The 17600-nt window shown below is 39.5% G+C and overlaps 1 protein-coding gene across 3 annotated transcripts in view; it reads left to right on the forward strand.

Moving 5' to 3' along the window:
• AP3B1 (adaptor related protein complex 3 subunit beta 1) overlaps positions 1 to 17600 on the forward strand; it is a 343754-nt gene that overhangs the window by 290098 nt on the left and 36056 nt on the right. For all 3 annotated transcript variants that reach the window (XM_084629231.1, XM_084629233.1, XM_084629232.1), the window contains 2 exons: positions 13978 to 14209; positions 15693 to 15777. In XM_084629231.1, coding sequence (XP_084485357.1) covers positions 13978 to 14209; positions 15693 to 15777 — 317 coding nt within the window. The remainder of the gene's footprint in view (positions 1 to 13977; positions 14210 to 15692; positions 15778 to 17600) is intronic.

A 17600-nucleotide genomic window follows, 5' to 3' on the forward strand; every position in this document is an offset into this window, starting at 1 on the left:
TCTTACAGATCTGCTCCCAAATGAGCTGTTTCCCCGTCTTTTAATTCCTCAACCACATGGACGATTTGCTGGCAGGCATGGTGTGGCAGGTTCAGGGTCATAATAGTGGATCCCAAAATAATAAATGGAACACCTAAAAGATATGTTGAAACAGTATATAGTTCTCAAAGCCTAGATTCAACTTCTTTAAGTGATTGCATATGTCCATTCCAAGTGCACATTTTGTGCATGGTGGTTAGAGATTTTTCCCTTAGCAGTACCTGTCAGAGCAGTGTAAGCACGTGTCTCACACCACTGCACGCAGCTATAAAGGGCCATGCTGCCCCCAATTCCCCTCAGTTCATTCTTACCACAAGTGATGGTGGTTGTTGGAGCTGCAATCATTGATTCTTTAAAAAGAAAAGGAGTACTTGTGGCACCTTAGAGACTAACCAATTTATTTGAGCATGAGCTTTCGTGAGCTACAGCTCACTTCATCGGATGCATGCCGTGGAAACTGCAGCAGACTTTATTTATACACAGAGAATATGAAAAAATACCTCCTCCCACCCCACTGTCCTGCTGGTAATAGCTTATCTAAAGTGATCATCAGGTGGGCCATTTCCAGCACAAATCCAGGTTTTCTCACCCTCCACCCCCCCACACAAATTCACTCTCCTGCTGGTGATAGCCCATCCAAAGTGACAACTCTTTACACAATGTGCATGATAATAAAGTTGGGCCATTTCCTGCACAAAACCTGGATTTGTGCAGGAAATGGCCCAACTTTATTATCATGCACATTGTGTAAAGAGTTGTCACTTTGGATGGGCTATCACCAGCAGGAGAGTGAATTTGTGTGGGGGGGTGGAGGGTGAGAAAACCTGGATTTGTGCTGGAAATGGCCCACCTGATGATCACTTTAGATAAGCTATTACCAGCAGGACAGTGGGGTGGGAGGAGGTATTTTTTCATATTCTCTGTGTATAAATAAAGTCTGCTGCAGTTTCCACGGCATGCATCCGATGAAGTGAGCTGTAGCTCACGAAAGCTCATGCTCAAATAAATTGGTTAGTCTCTAAGGTGCCACAAGTACTCCTTTTCTTTTTGCGAATACAGACTAACACGGCTGTTACTCTGAAACCTGTCATTGATTCTTTGTATCTTCCCTCCCTCAGTGTAAATAGTACCTGTAGCATTAGTTTTCAGTCTTGGGTAACGTGTAAATAATTAGTATTCCAGACTTATTCCTAAAACTATCTTTTTAGAGTATGCAGTGTTGTTGTAGCTGTGTTGGACAAGGACATTAGAGAGACAAGGTGGGTGAGATAATATCTTTTATTAGACCAACTTTTGCTGGTCACAGAGAGCTTGTTATGTAAGCTTGTCTCGCACACCAACAGAAATAGGTCCAATAAAAGATATTACCTCACCTACCTTGTCTCACAAGGAAAATGGCAGACAATTGGATGCTGAGTTCTGAATTTTGGACAGATACAGGTAGTAAAGGGAGACAGAGATTCAAAAACATGATGGATGTGAATGGTTGCACAAAACAGGTAGAGTTTATGCATCAGCTGTGATCTCATTAAACAAAAATGCTTTTACAATGAAATTGCACAGCACTTTGAAGGTCTAATGTAAAATAATCCACATTAAAGAGTTCAGTTAAGACAACCTGGATAACAATAAGGAAATGGAATATGTGAGGTCCCATGGCTGTAACAGAGGGCAGAATTTGATCCAATTGCTTTGTATTACTTGATTTTGCTCTCAGAATGTTTGTATTGATCAAGTAAAAGTTGCCTCAGTTATCCACAGCTGTTGGTGAGCGAGATAAGCCTTTAAGCTTACACAGAATTTGTCTTCTGGGAAAAGTACTCAGAGTGTCACAGCTAAAGACAAGGTGGAACAGATTGTTTAGCATTAGAAGTTAACACATATTTAATGGGTATATTCAGGGTGAAGTGGCCCACTAACACTCCTCCAGTCTTAATGGGGAAAGGAAGCTGGGGCAAGGGGAATTGTTAGTGGGTTATAGATTGTTGTAATAAGCCATAAATCAAGTGTCTCTCTTCAGTCCATGATTTTTAGTGTCTAGCAAAGTTAAGAATTTAAGCAACTAGGCTCATCTTTTGAAAATGTTGTGAGGACTGATAAGTTAGATATAGAGTGATCGCTTTGTGAAAAGTGTTCACCCGCAGGTGACAGGGTGTTTTTGTCTTTTATCATTTTCTTGTGTGAGTTCATTTCAAAGAGTAGTAATTGTCTGGTTTTGCCCACGTAGTTGTTGTTGAGGCATTTAGTGTAGGACCCATGGATCTTGCAAAGTATGTTATGGGGAAGTGTTGATCATTTTTAGTCTGCAGAAGAGAAGAATGAGGGAGGTTTGATAGCTGCTTTCAACTACCTGAAAGGGGGTTCCAAAGAGGATGGATCTAGACTGTTCTCAATGGTAGCTGATGTCAAAACAAGGAGTAATGGTCTCAAGTTGCAGTGGGGGAGGTTTAGGTTGGATATTAGGAAAAACTTTTTCACTAGGAGGGTGGTGAAACACTGGAATGCGTTACCTAGGGAGGTGGTGGAATTTCCTTAGATATGTTTAAGGTCAGGCTTGACCAAGCCCTGGCTGGGATGATTTAGTTGGGGATTGGTCCTGCTTTGAGCAGGGGGTTGGACTAGATGACCTCCTGAGGTCCCTTCCAACCCTGATATTCTATGATTCTATTGTAGCAAAGGAGGTATATCAGCAGGTTTTGCATCCGTTCTGGCAAGGTCTGATAGACGAATGCAAACTGATAGCCAGGACCCTCCACTCTGTAGTTGATGCCACTGATACCTTCTCTAGTGCCATGGCTACTATCATTGTCATGCACAGGGAGTCATGGCTCCTTGCCTCAGAGTTCACTAGGGAGGTCCAGAATACCATCAAGGATGTCCCCTTTGATGAATTGCACCTCTTCAGTCAGAAGACGGATTAGTCCCTCCACACTCTGAAAGATTTCAGTACTACCCTCTGATCATGGGGGATTTGCGCCCCTATCAGGAAGTTTCATTAACCACGTTGAGGTATACGTTTCAACAGTGACCCTCTGAACCACCAGTGACCATCAGTGACCCTATGAACCACCATCTAAGAGGCCGAGAGTTCAGAAGTCCTGCTTCCCTACACTCTCTACAACAGGCTCAGCATCTCAATCTCAGCCTCCAGCTCAACATTATTTTTGATGGGAGCTCGAGAGCCACGAATCACTAAACCCAACACTTCCTAACCCACGCACCATTCAGTGGTGTTTGGAGACCAGTCCTCAAGCTCTTCCATCTCAACTGCTTCATTTGCAAACTCAGATTTCGCATGGTCAAGTTGACAGCAATAATTCCATCTTTAGAAAAGGGCATGTGGTTCAGAGCTCTATATGAAGGACTCCTACTTTCTTGTAGACATTCACCCTACCCACAGATGCTTCGTCAGATTTATGGTGGGCTCTGACCATTTTCAGTACAGAGTACTCCTCTTCAGAATAGCCATCATCCAGAGTATTTACCAAGATATTCTCAGTTGTGACAGCTCACATCAGACATCCTGGCCTCATTGTCTTCCCATACCTCAATGACTGGCTCCTTGCTGCCAAATCCTGCCATGAGGCCAATGGGTCAACTTCCATGACACTATGCCTCTTCTCTTCCCTGGGATTCAGCGTAAATATAGAAAAATCTGTTCTCACCCCTATACAAATATTTAGACTTCATTGGGACAACCTTAAATTCTATCACTGCAAAGTCATATATGCGCAAGATCAGGTTTCAGACAGTGAATGGTATCATAGCTTACATCATAAGCAACCCTCAGGAACCATCAAAACATGTCTGTCCTTACTCATTCACACAGTCACGTGTCCTCATGCACTTACCTCACCTTGTTCGCAAGGCACCACCTTTGTTGCCTTCAAGCTTGGATATAGTCAGTATACTCCTCAAGCTGTTATTCCATGGACTTCATGGTGACAATTCTGGCCAAGGTACTGTCCTCCCCCCTATGGTGGACATATCCTCATTGTGTATGCATGGGGGGTCCCCTTTCTCTCCAGACATCATTACGGACACATCCCTACTAGGTTGCGGAGCCCACATAAACAATCACACAGCATATGGAGCTTGGACATCTCAAGAGACCAGGACGCACATTAGTATCCTGGAACTATTAGCAATACGGGAGGCATGCAAGTTCTTTCTCCCATTCATCTGCACTCATCATGTTCTTATAATGTCAGACAACACTACAACTGTTTTCTACATCAACAAGCAAGGGAGAATGAGGTCCTCCTCCTTGTGTTCAGAAGGAGTCTGTTTCTGGAACTGGTGTGTCAGCAATTAAATCACCGTATCAACAGCCTGTCTTCCAGGGAAGCAGAATGTACTCACAGATACTCTCAGCAGATGCTTCAAAATTGACCATGAGTGGGAGCTTCACAACCTGGTATTGAATAACATTTTCATGCCATGGGGAACCCCAACCAAGGATCTAGTCGCTTCTCAAGCAAACAGCAAATGTACCACATTGCTCCAGAGAAGCCCTAAGTCACCGCTCACAGGGTGATGCTCTGCTTCTTATTTGGTCAGACCAGTTCAACTATACCTTCCCTCAGGTGCTCTTCCTGCCATGAGTTCTACCGAAGATCCAACACAACAGAGTGAGGGTCAGCCTGATCACCCCCTTCTGGCCCAGACAGTTCAGATTTCCAAACCTCCTACCCATGTCATCTTAACCACAATCATTCTCCCAGTGTTCTCTGAGCTCCTAACCTAGTGCAGCAGCAATATCAAACACCCAATCCACGACCTCTCCACCTCAGGGCTTAGTATTTGGATGCGCATCATCCCTAGAACGTTCTTGCTCCTCAGCTGTATAAGACATCTTCTCTAATAGTAGAAAGGACTCTACTAGAAAATGTTACCTAGATAAATGGAAATGCTTCTCGTCTTGTACACAAAAAAGAGGCATTCTGCCAGAAACTACAGATAGTCCTCTCATTTTAGACTATATTCTATCTTTGAAGACATCGGCTTTATCCATCCATTGTCCACTTAGTGGCAATCAGTGCATACCATCCACTTTCTCAGGACTACTCAATTTTCACACACCCACCGACCAATAAATTCTGGAAAGGCTTAGTGAGACCCTTCCCGCCTATTCAGCAGATTGCACCCCAGTGTGACCTAAATCTTGTTCTCTCTCTGCTAACAAGCCCCTTCCCCCCTTTGAGCAATTAGCTACTTGTTCCATGTGCTTCCTTTCCATGAAAGTCATCTCTCTTGTAGCTATCACATCAGCGAGAAGGGCTGGTGAACTTGGAGCAATGATTGCAGACCCTCCATACACTGTATTCCATGAGGGTAAGTTTTCTTTACATCTACAGCCCAACTTCATCCCTAAAGTAGTTTTGGAATTTCACATTAACCAATCCATTCACTTACCTGTGTTCTTCCTGAAACCACACAATTCCACAGAAGAATGAAGATTTCACTCCCTTGATATTCAACGAGCCTTGGTCTTTTACCTGCAGAGAACAAAACCAACCAGGAAATTTCTGAAACTGTTTGTCACTATAGCAGAGAGAGTCAGAGGGCACATCATCTCCACCCAGAGACTCTCTAAATGGATCTCTGGCTGCATTCTACTCTGCTGTCAGTTCTCGTGTGCTTAAAGATCATTGTATGATCAGGCCCTTTATGCCTAAATCAAGGAAAAGGTTAAACATACCAAATGCAAAATAATACCATTTATTTTGTTATTGTGAGTTATGTTTTGCATGAAAAATGCATTCTATCACACTGGTTTTGCTTTGAAAAATCAGTATCAATAGTTGACTCTTATTGTTTAAGAGAACGAATGATTCATGGTTCACATTTATACTGAAAACACAGTATTATGCCAAGAAGCACACTTTCCATCTTAAAAATGGATTTGAGTGCTGAAGCTTGGGATAAATTATGGGATTTTTTTCCCGGTGTTTGGAGTAACCCCAATTTAGGACCAGATTCTGATCCCTCATACTCCAGAAACTCCACTGTCTTCAGAGTAGTTATTTTGTATTTACTCAGGCATATTTGAGATCTGAATCTGCTGAATCTGACTCATAATTGTTTAAGGGAAACTCTTGAAAAACCTTGAATGGTACCTAATGTTAGAAAAATGAAGGAGCTATATAGGAATGTGTCATTTGACATAAATTAAGTAACATTTTTGTCTGGAAAAGAGAAATTCTAAATTCTACAGATACTAAATTTTTTTATTATAAAGGTTGAGAAGTCCTATTTTCATTTCACAGATTACCTTGAAGACATTACTAAAAAAAAAAGCTAGTTTTTTGCCTGTTTAAGAGACCACATAAATTTTAAACTCGGTGAAAAAGAGGGCTGAGAAAAGGAATTAATATTGACTGGCCTATGGAAACAGATTAATAGACATGTAATAAAAGCCACCCTGGTGCGAGACTGAAATGTATTCAATTCAGAAATCAACAACAGCAGTCATTTTTCCCCTTTCAAGATGTTTAAGACAAAAATCATTACTGAGACAAATGCTTGACTTGTAGTACCAGTTCTTAGAGATTAATACACTGCCTAGGCATTGGGAGATACTGGCAAAAAATTTTTTTATATTAATCATATGCTTGCTATCAGACTTAGCCCTAAACAATCTTTAATCATTTTAGGGACACAAAGTCTAGTTATAATACTACCAGTAAGGCTGATGGTGGTAAAAAAAAGAGTATTGCTGTTGAAATGAATGACAGTTTCCTGTAGTAATGGTTTGGAAATATGTTTATTCCATATATTACTGTTGAATGAGCTATTACTGTACAGAAAAGAGCTAAAATATTCTCCAGAATTTGGCATAAAGTTATTGAGAATCATTCTAGATAATGTAACCTAAGTTGAATCCTGTTGATTTACTTTTCCAGGCTGCTTGAAGATGGAGTTTGCTTTTTTTTATACCTTTTGTTTGTTACTGGTATTATCTTTTCTTTATTTCCTTTAGTAATCCTTATGAACATTGATTAGTTATGCTTTTATGTCAGGGTTTATTATGTGATTTTGAGGTGTAGGTATTGGCATAATGTAATAAGTAATCTCATATGTGGCTTGTAAGCTACAGGGCTCAGTATGTTATGTTTGTATTCTTTCTACAATTTTAATGCTTTTTCTTATTATACCTTTCATGAATTACTAATTTATCCTTGGAAAATTAACTTTTAATTTTGTTACTAAAAGTGCCTGAATGAAGAGGACTACCATTGCCTATATATGTGTAATACATAACTGGTAATGGAGGGAAAGGAAATTAATATAAATTGAAAAGAAATTAGTAATCTTTTTCTCACTCACCTTCCACACTACAGTGCAAACCTATGGTGAACTTCCCCTTATAGTTTTAAATTGAAAGCTCTTGTAAGTGTGGCTGGGTTATATGCAAGCATTCCACCTCATCCTCTTCTCTTCTTAAATATTCAGGAGTTATTGGAGCATAGACTTGCAGTGTGTATAAGAAAATATAGCTCACAGCTCAATAGGTCATTCTTGGATTATGTCATGGATACTGCCAATAGGAGGGCAGTGGAAAAGCTGCTTAGAAACAGAGATTAAATTATTCAGTTCATTGCTTTTACAGAAAGAAAAAGAGTACTTGTGGCACTTTAGAGACTAACTAATTTATTTGAGCATAAGCTTTTGTGAGCTACAGCTCACTTCATCTGATGAAGTGAGCTATAGCTCACGAAAGCTTATGCTCAAATAAATTGGTTAGTCTCTAAGGTGCCACAAGTACTCCTTTTCTTTTTGTGAATACAGACTAACACGGCTGTTACTCTGAAACCTGCTTTTATAGAATGTAATTTAAAGGAATAGAATCATAATTTTTGTGGTTGTTGGGTTTTTGTCTTCAATAATATATACATTTATACGGTCACATATCCTTTTTTGGTAGGTAGTGCCAACATCTAATCCAAATTTGTCACTGTATCATTATTGAATAAATATTGTAAAATAAAGCAAGGCAGAAATGGTTAAGGCTCCCTTTTAAAAATATGCTTCACATATACAAGAAAGGTTATCCTGCTCTGATGTCTGTACTAGATACAAATGAGCCTAGGTAGTTCCCTTTATTTAAACAGGCAGGGGATACACATTTAAAAAATATATTAACATGAATGTAATAATCTTTGAACCATGTTTTTTTAAAAGAATATTTTTGTAAAAGAAAAAGAGCATTTGAACTCTCAAGGGCAAGCAAACTCTGCATTACAACCCACTGCATCCTCAACCATCTCTGTTGTGACAACAAATATAGCAACAAATATTGTCAATGATATTAGAGCCCTTTTAGCGCAGTGAACTGGATCAATGAAGGAACAGAGCTTTTAAGACAGACTCCTAATAATGTTGTAATTTTTGGTATAGTTTTTATAAATAGAAGTACAACAATATAGCTGCAACTTCTGTGGGGATTTGGATCCTCTACTGAGATTTTCTCCAGGGTGCAGGAGATATGGAGGCCCCCCTGCAGAACCACTTTGCTGGCTCCTGTCAGGGTAATTACACCATGGGGCTCCAGTAGCATGGATGGGCTTGTGCACATCCATGCTTCTTGGTGAATATCACTGTAAATGTGAACATTTGGATTGCTAAAATGTAGAGATTCAAAAAGATTGGTTCATAGAACAGCTACTTCAAAATAGCATGTCTTATTTTTTCTAATTCTCATTTTAAATTCTATATTTCAATCACTTTTAAATAGCTACATTAAAAAAGTTTTACAAGTTTAATCTTAATAATTTCCACCAAAACAGACATGCTATGTCATAAAATAACTATTAGTGACTAGTTTGTATCCTATAAATCTAACTTGAGTTGATAATATGGTCCATTACCAGCTAACTGCACAGAGTATTTTTCATTTTACACTCTTCAGTTACTTTTTAGTGAAGTGTTAAAAAATATGAAGCTTTTCTCCTCTCTAAAATTGCACGCTGTCTGTCTGTTATTAGGGAGATAACAGCTCTTATAAATGTTTCAGTAAGCGCTAAGTAGACAGTTATGTGCACTCTCATTCCACGCTTATTTGCTTACTGTAATAAACTGATAAAATATGTGTGGTTTGTCTCTGTGTATCTACAGGCATCATGAGTCACATAGATTTCCTTTAGAAATAATGTTGTGTCTGTAGAATTGATTGGTTATTTTCATAAACCATCCAAAGGTACACAGATGACTTTTATTATTTAAACATATGCTGTGTAAGATTTGTAGTGGGTTATCTCACAGTTGCTAGATGCTTCTTGTTCTATTAACTCTTTGGGGAAGTTTTTTATTTCATAGTGATTACAGTTTCTGACCCATAGGCTGCTTCAGTATTGCAGCTATATGCACTGAAGATTTTAAATTTGAAACAAGACGACTGTTTTTACCGGATTGAACTTGTTTGTTGCATAGACAACATCTGAATCGCATTTGCCTTTGTCATCTTACATGAAACCCTTACCTCTATTGTCAGCTAGATGGTTTGAGAATTCTAGCTATCATATTTTATATATTACATATCTTGGTTCAGATTTTTGGGTACTAGCCTGTCAAATATAGCTGAATAGGATGTTTTATATAAATACTAATATTCCTTTGGCTACACTGTAAAATGCCATGTATTTTTAGTTACTGGTCTGTGGTTTGATTTTTTAAAAATAAAAATGGAATTGCCTGGGTATAAATAAGTGTGTAAATTAGACTGCGGATGTTAAAAGTAACACTAATTATATGGGGATATGCAGAAAATCTGGTCTGCAATAAGTCAAGTCTTTTGATAAAATCTGTTGAATCAATGCTAAAATTTGTTCAACGTATATTGGGACAGAAAGTATGCATACTGATTATATAGATAACTTACTTTAGATGTCTGACTTGTTTTCATTATTTCTGTTCTGTTGTTTAATAAAATATTAGCTATAGCTATATGTGTTACATTACAGAAAAATTGATATGACCGTTCATTGCCACAAGGAGCTTCCAGTGAACACTGTGTTCTTGCTTCAAGAATACATTGGGATTATATGTGAATTTTTAAACAAATCTGCTTGTTCCAAACATTTGGACTATAGTGTGTGACAGTTTTATTTAGGAGCATAAAAGCAAACTTTAAAGTTTAGAAAGAGCATTTCCCTGAGTGTATATGTTTGACAACACTTTGCACTTACTTTAAGCACATCAGAGTATTTCAAACATTTTAGCCTCATAACACCAAGTCAGGTTCCATTATCCCCATTTTACAGATTGGTAAACTGAGGCTCAGGTAAATTTTCTTATCCAAAATGAGGCAGTGGCAGAACTGAAATTGGAGTCATAGAATCATAGGATTAGAAGGGACCGCAAAGGTAATCTAGTCTAACCCTCTGCCAGGATGCAGGAGTCTAGAAGTTCTTCTTTGAGTCATTGTACAAATGTATTCCACTTCAGATGTGTGTGCAACCAGTGCATAAGACTTGGAAATTTGGAAATTATGGAAACTTGGAAACTATGAACATTTCTGCACCCATCCATCACCAGATGCTTCAGTTGTCTTGGCAGTAAACAAAAGAGCATATCAGGGATTGCCATCATCTACCTCAAAGGATAAAGAAGCAAAAAGACTTGACCTTTTCAATAGAAAGGTTTATTCCACTGTCAGCCTGCATTGTATCCTTGCTGGATGGATAAGATTTCTCCCTCTGGGAGAGTGTTCTGAAGTTCATGGACAGAATACCAGAGGATGCCAGGCAAGAATTCCAGGCCATCTTGGAAGAGAGCAAACTCGTGGCTAGGACTTCTTTCCAAGCTGCGTTTGATGGGGCAGAATCAGCAGCCAGAGCTATGGCATCTGCAGTAATGATGCACAGAAGTTCATGGCTTCAAGCTTCACAGAAGATCCATCAGATGATACAAGATCTCCCCTTTGAGGGGCTGATCCAATTCTCTCAGCAGATTGATGAGAGGCTTCAGGGGCTAAACTGAAGTAATTGCGCATTTACGCTTCATTCCCTAAAAAGAAACAATTTCACTCTCAGTTGTACCAGCGATACCCACTTTTCACACCTAGACAGCATGACTACTCCAGAAAATGGGAAAAACCAGAGGAGGAGAACTCCACCTCAGTTTTCTTCTTGACAAGTTCGTCTAGACAGCCAAGAAATTCCAAACAGTCTGCTCAACTGCCTTGTCGAGAACTGAATACCAGTGTGTCATGGGCCAATTTCTCTTACCCCTGTTTTTTTCCAATATGTTATGCTGCTTCCTATGTGCTTGGGCCTCTGGCAGCCTGGCAGCCTCAGCTTGGAGCATGCTCACTAAGATTTGTGGGGATGGTGCATACTCAGTGTGGCTGGCATAGAGCTCTGTAGAGGTGCAGCACACTCAATGCAGACAGTGCAAAAATTTGGTCTAGATTAATTTACTATAAAAGGTGTATATTTGGTTGAAAAAATGTAGTTACTGTAGCTATCAATGGTTTTCTTTCAAACCAGGAGGACAAATCTAGTGGAGTCCCCCAGGAGTGTGTCTTTCGTCTAGAATTAATCAATATTTTAATTAATGGCTTGAATATTGGAGTTAAGAATATGCTTATAAAATTTGCGGATGACGCTATTCTGCCAGAGTCGGGGTGGGTGAATCTCTAGGCGTTTTGGAGGACAGGATTAGAATTCAAAATGACCTTGTGAAATTAGAGAATTGGTCTAAATTCAACAAAATGAAATTCATTGCAGATAAGTGCAGAGTACTACACTTCGGAAGAAAAAAATCAAATGCACAACTATAAAATGGTGAACAACTGGCTAGGTGGTAGTACAGCAGAAAAGAATCTGGGGGTTATAGTGGATCATAAATTGAACATGCACCAGCAATGGGGTGCAGTGGCAAAAAAAATGCTAATATTCTAGGGTGTATTACCAGCAGTGTCATATGTAACATGGGAATAATTATTCTGTTCTCCTCAGCCTTGGTGATCGTCAGCTGGAGTATTGTGTCCAGTTTTGGGCACCACACCTTGAAAGATATAGACAAATTGGAAAAAGTCTAGAAGGCGATAAAAAAAATAATAAAAGGTTTAGAAAACCTAACCTATGAGAAAAGGTTAAAAAACCTGGCTATGTTTAGCCTTGAGAAAAGAAGACTGAAGGGGAACTTATTGAGGTCTGTTAGAAAGAAGTTGCAAATTAATTGTTCTCCATATCCACTGAAGATAGGACAAGAAGTAGTCAGTTTAATTTGTAGCAAGGAAGATTTAGGTCTGATATTAGGAAAAATGTTCTAACTATAAGGACAGTTAAGCACTGGACTAAGCTTTCAAGTGCGGTTGTGGAATCCCCCTCCTTGGAGGTTTTTCAGAACAGGTTGGACAAACACCCACCAGTGGTGGTCTAGGTATACTTCGTTCTGCCTCAGTATATGACCTTTCAAGGTCCCTTCCAGCCCTACATTTCTGTGATTGTTATCTTCAGAGAATTTTGCTTTAACAAATCTCTCTTGAGCATTTGCAAATGATGATTTTTCAGAGACTTATAACGTGCCAAATTTGGGCAACTTTTCACAAGAACAACAAAAGATGTATATTCATGACCCCTAAGCAATACCCCTACCTGCTCCAAAACATGTAGTTACTACACCTTCTCAATGAAACAGCTGTGTGCATTTTAACACTTGCAAAACAACTTTTTTTCCCTTAATCTTATTCTTTAAGCAGGGGTTCTCGCAACAACTTTTTGGTGGCCTCAGAGTGCAGCCACCGACTCTGCTCTGACAATTTTTCTTAAGAAACTTAATTAACTTTAGGAAAAACAAATAAATATGCACACATACATGTCCAAATCATAGACATTTATTTATGTAGCGTTTTCTTTTTTAGACATAATAATAATAATAATTAATAATAATGTGCAGTTGTGTCTATTCTTTACTGGATCTAAACAGAATAGAAATGCAAATAAAGTGCTTTGCATGTTCTTGTCTTTTTATTGTTGTTTCTTTTGCTTTTTTGGTTGCAGGCTTTTTTGGACTTGCTAGCTAGTATGTATGTTTGTTAATATAACTATTCACAGCAGCAGACTTGTTAGCTAGCTGGGAGGGGATGGGGGGTAAGCCCAAAGCCCAGCAGCCGAGGGATGAAGCTCGCTGCTGTGCGGCCAAAGAACCAGAGCCCAGTACTCCACAGTCAGAGCCCGCGGCCAAAGCCTGCCATTTCAGTAATCTGGAAGCCTGAGTGAGCCCCAATGCCACCAGGAAGGTGGGGGACTCTCACTGGCTGTTTGCTCCTCCAGCATTTGTGGCTCAAGAGGGCTACAGGGCTCAACCCCTCCTTGCAGCCCCAGGGGAGAGGCCTCTGCTTTGTCATTCCCTTCCCCCTCACCCCCCCCCCCGTCCTCCTCCAAAATCACCATCCAGGAGGCTGTGGCCGCAAGAAAGCATGCGGCCACATTTGAGAAATGCTGCTAGAGCAGCTGGACCATTTTAGCTGAAACTTAAAAAATCAAATTGTAGCAGACAAATCTCAGCTCAAACAATCTGGCAAAGTTATAAGCAATTGGAAATAGTCTTATAATAGAAAGTTAGGCAACTTTAACTACAAGCAGAGCTGTTAGGTCTCAATAGCAGAAATAATGTAATGCTCTTTCATGCTGTTCCAAATATTTCCTTTATTATGTTGTATTTGTGGACTTGAATATTTTCAACATGTTCTAATTGTTTTTCCACACATTTGTTGCTGTTGATGAAGTCAAAGCTTTAAGGTATTTCCATGAACATCAGTATGCCCCCTGATACTGCATTCCTTTCACATCCAAATCTCCCACAAAAGAGAGAGGGAGTTCTAGCTGGTGCAGAGAGTGCAGTATTTAAACTGTCATATTATGATGATCTTCTACTATCCACAAGAATTGGCTAGTATATTCACTAATTCTTAACTTTTTTATGTAACAGGTCAGTTCCCCAATGTTTGTGCCAATGAAAACTCATGAATTGCTTCATCGAATGAGTGGGAAAGGATTAGCAGCTTATTATCACTTCTCAAGGCAGCCGTGCATTTATGGAGATCAAATGGTATCTGTACAAGTGACATTAACGAACACCACGGACCAGAAGTTAGAGAATATTCACATAGGGGAGAGAAAGCTACCTGCAGGCATGAAGATGCATGTGTTTAATCCAATAGGTAATCAAGTCATCTTTTTTAAGCTAACTATGCAAAATCCTATTGTTTCAGTTAGTTAAAAACATGAAATGGAAAATATTAAATGTACTGATTTTTTAAAAAAAATTAATTCTTTATTTTAGAAATTGACAGAATAAAAAAATAACATTTTTAAGCATTACGTGGCAAGGGTGTGTGTGGTTTAACAAGGTGTCTGTTAAAAGGAAGCATTTCCGGTACAGTTAGAATGAATCAAGCCATATAGTCATACTGCCTCTGGCTGTAAATTCTTCAGATCCTTTCATGTGAACATAAGAACGGCCATACTGGATCTAAAAAAAGTCCATCTTTAGCCCAGTATACTGTCTTCCCTTTTTCCAACTGACCTCTTAGCTGTTTGGTCACTACATTGACTAAGCAGCTATATTAGGACAATGCCAACTGGAGGGTTCTGCCAGCCAGTTATGTTCACATCCAAGGAATAAAAATGGCACTTAGCCACTTTTTACTTATTTCAGAGCAAACTTTCCATGCTACTGTCAACAAAACATATGGTCAAGTATTTTGCATGGATAACATTTGATTCAGTTTGTATTTTAATAATGATACGTCTCTATTGTTTTTATAACTAAACATCTAATTCAAGACACTGACAAAATCTGAACTTTATATTAATTGAACTGAATGGTGTCTACCCATCTGGATATATAAACCCGTGTCTTATCCTTTTCAGTACATTGGGTATTTTTTGTATTTCTCATGGGTGTTCTCTACTTTAAGAAAATTGTATATGTTCCTTTGGTATCAAAGAAGGACCAGGCACCTCACAAACCTAAGTCCTTCCGTCTGCAATAGTGTAGGGTGGTTAGTATGGTGATCTGGCTCTGAAGAGGTTCAAGAAACAGTGAACTTACTCTTGATGTCTTCATTTAGAAAGTGCTGCATTCTGCACTGCTTGTAAAATGAAGGAGTATTCTCCATTTTAGGTCTATAATCCTCCCAGCCTCCTATGTAACCAGTGCAAACAAAATTTGGAGAAAAGTAGGCCACATTGACTATAGAATTTTTTAAACTTGATTTTCCCCATCACTGTACAGTAATGTGCATTTTACTAGTGGTCTTGTGCTGTCTTATTCATTCAATCTGAAAACTGAAGAGCAAGTCGTGTCATGCCGAATGAAATGCGAATACTGCATTTGCACACAAGCAATAGAATACATGTGACCTTAATGTTTTTCTGTAATTATATATCCCTACTGTTTTAATATGAAGCCTTGGTTCACTAATGATATGACTAGTTTTAATGGTAATATTTAAAATGCATTTATTGTAGGAAGTTTCTCCCAAGACACTTCAGAAAATAAAAATACAAAAGTTGGTCAGAACCTCTCAAAGTTTAAAGAAGCTGTAAACATTTGCTGTTTTACGTGTTATCAAATTTTCGTATTTAGATTAGCTGATCTGATTTTTTTTTCCCATGTTTAATTTACATGTTCTGTTCTAGAATTTCTTGAGCCTGAGGAATCCATTACTGTCTCTGTGGGTATTGACTTTTGTGATTCTACTCAGACTGCCAGTTTCCAGTTGTGGTAAGTTTGTTTTTCTTTTGTTTTTTAACATTTGATAGTTCTGAATGGAAATTGAGGGGAGAAATGTTATAGTCTTTGCCTTTTTTACAAAACTTCTTCTGTAATTGTATTAAAAACATGATATTTGTATTTGCTTTGATTATATTTTGAACTAGTTTGAAGCCGAACTAGAATTTTTATGGGCAAAGTGATGATTGTATTTTCTGCATTTGTTACAGAATTGGGCAATATAGCTCATCATAAAATGGACATTCAAGATGTATTTAGAGAAATGAGGCATAGTTACCTTGTAAACTTTACTATTCCACTATTTTTCTGATCAGGATATTTCCAAATCATAGAATCATAGAATATCAGGGTTGGAAGGGATCTCAGGAGGTTATCTAGTCCAACCCCCTGCTCAAAGCAGGACCAATCCCCAATTAAATCATCCCAGCCAGGGCTTTGTCAAGCTTGACCTTAAAAACTTCTAAGGAAGGAGATTCTACCACCTCCCTAGGTAACGCATTCCAGTGTTTCACCACCCTCCTAGTGAAAAAGTTTTTCCTAATATCCAACCTAAACCTCCCCCACTGCAACTTGAGACCATTACTGCTTGTCCTGTCCTCTTCTACCACTGAGAATAGTCTAGAACCATCCTCTCTGGAACCACCTCTCAGGTAGTTGAAAGCAGCTATCAAATCCCAACTCATTCTTCTCTTCCGCAGGCTAAACAATCCCAGTTCCCTCAGCCTCTCCTCATAAGTCATGTGTTCCAGACCCCTAATCATTTTTGTTGCCCTTCGCTGGACTCTCTCCAATTTATCCACATCCTTCTTGTAGTGTGGAGCCCAAAACTGGACACAGTACTCCAGATGAGGCCTCACCAATGTCGAATAGAGGGGAATGATCACGTCCCTCGATCTGCTCGCTATGCCCCTACTTATACATCCCAAAATGCCATTGGCCTTCTTCGCAACAAGGGCACACTGCTGACTCATATCCAGCTTCTCGTCCACTGTCACCCCTAGGTCCTTTTCCGCAGAACTGCTGCCTAGCCATTCGGTCCCTAGTCTGTAGCTGTGCATTGGGTTCTTCCGTCCTAAGTGCAGGACCCTGCACTTATTCTCATTGAACCTCATCAGATTTCTTTTGGCCCAATCCTCCAATTTGTCTAGGTCCCTCTGTATCCTATCCCTGCCCTCCAGCATATCTACCACTCCTCCCAGTTTAGTATCATCCGCAGATTTGCTGAGAGTGCAATCCACACCATCCTCCAGATCATTTATGAAGATATTGAACAAAACCGGCCCCAGGACCGACCCCTGGGGCACTCCACTTGACACCGGCTGCCAACTAGACATGGAGCCATTGATCACTACCCGTTGAGCCCGACAATCTAGCCAACTTTCTACCCACCTTATAGTGCATTCATCCAGCATGAACTTGCTGACAAGAATACTGTGGGAGACGGTGTCAAAAGCTTTGCTAAAGTCAAGAAACAATACATCCACTGCTTTCCCTTCATCCACAGAACCAGTAATCTCATCATAGAAGGCGATTAGATTAGTCAGGCATGACCTTCCCTTGGTGAATCCATGCTGACTGTTCCTGATCACTTTCCTCTCATGCAAGTGCTTCAGGATTGATTCTTTGAGGACCTGCTCCATGATTTTTCCGGGGACTGAGATGAATCTGACTGGCCTGTAGTTCCCAGGATCCTCCTTCTTCCCTTTTTTAAAGATTGGCACTACATTAGCCTTTTTCCAGTCATCCGGGACTTCCCCCGTTCGCCACGAGTTTTCAAAGCTAATGGCCAATGGCTCTGCAATCACAGCCGCCAA

The sequence above is a fragment of the Lepidochelys olivacea genome (assembly GCF_965140295.1).
Source record: "Lepidochelys olivacea isolate rLepOli2 genome assembly, chromosome: 5".
NCBI classification, from domain to species: Eukaryota; Metazoa; Chordata; order Testudines; family Cheloniidae; genus Lepidochelys; species Lepidochelys olivacea.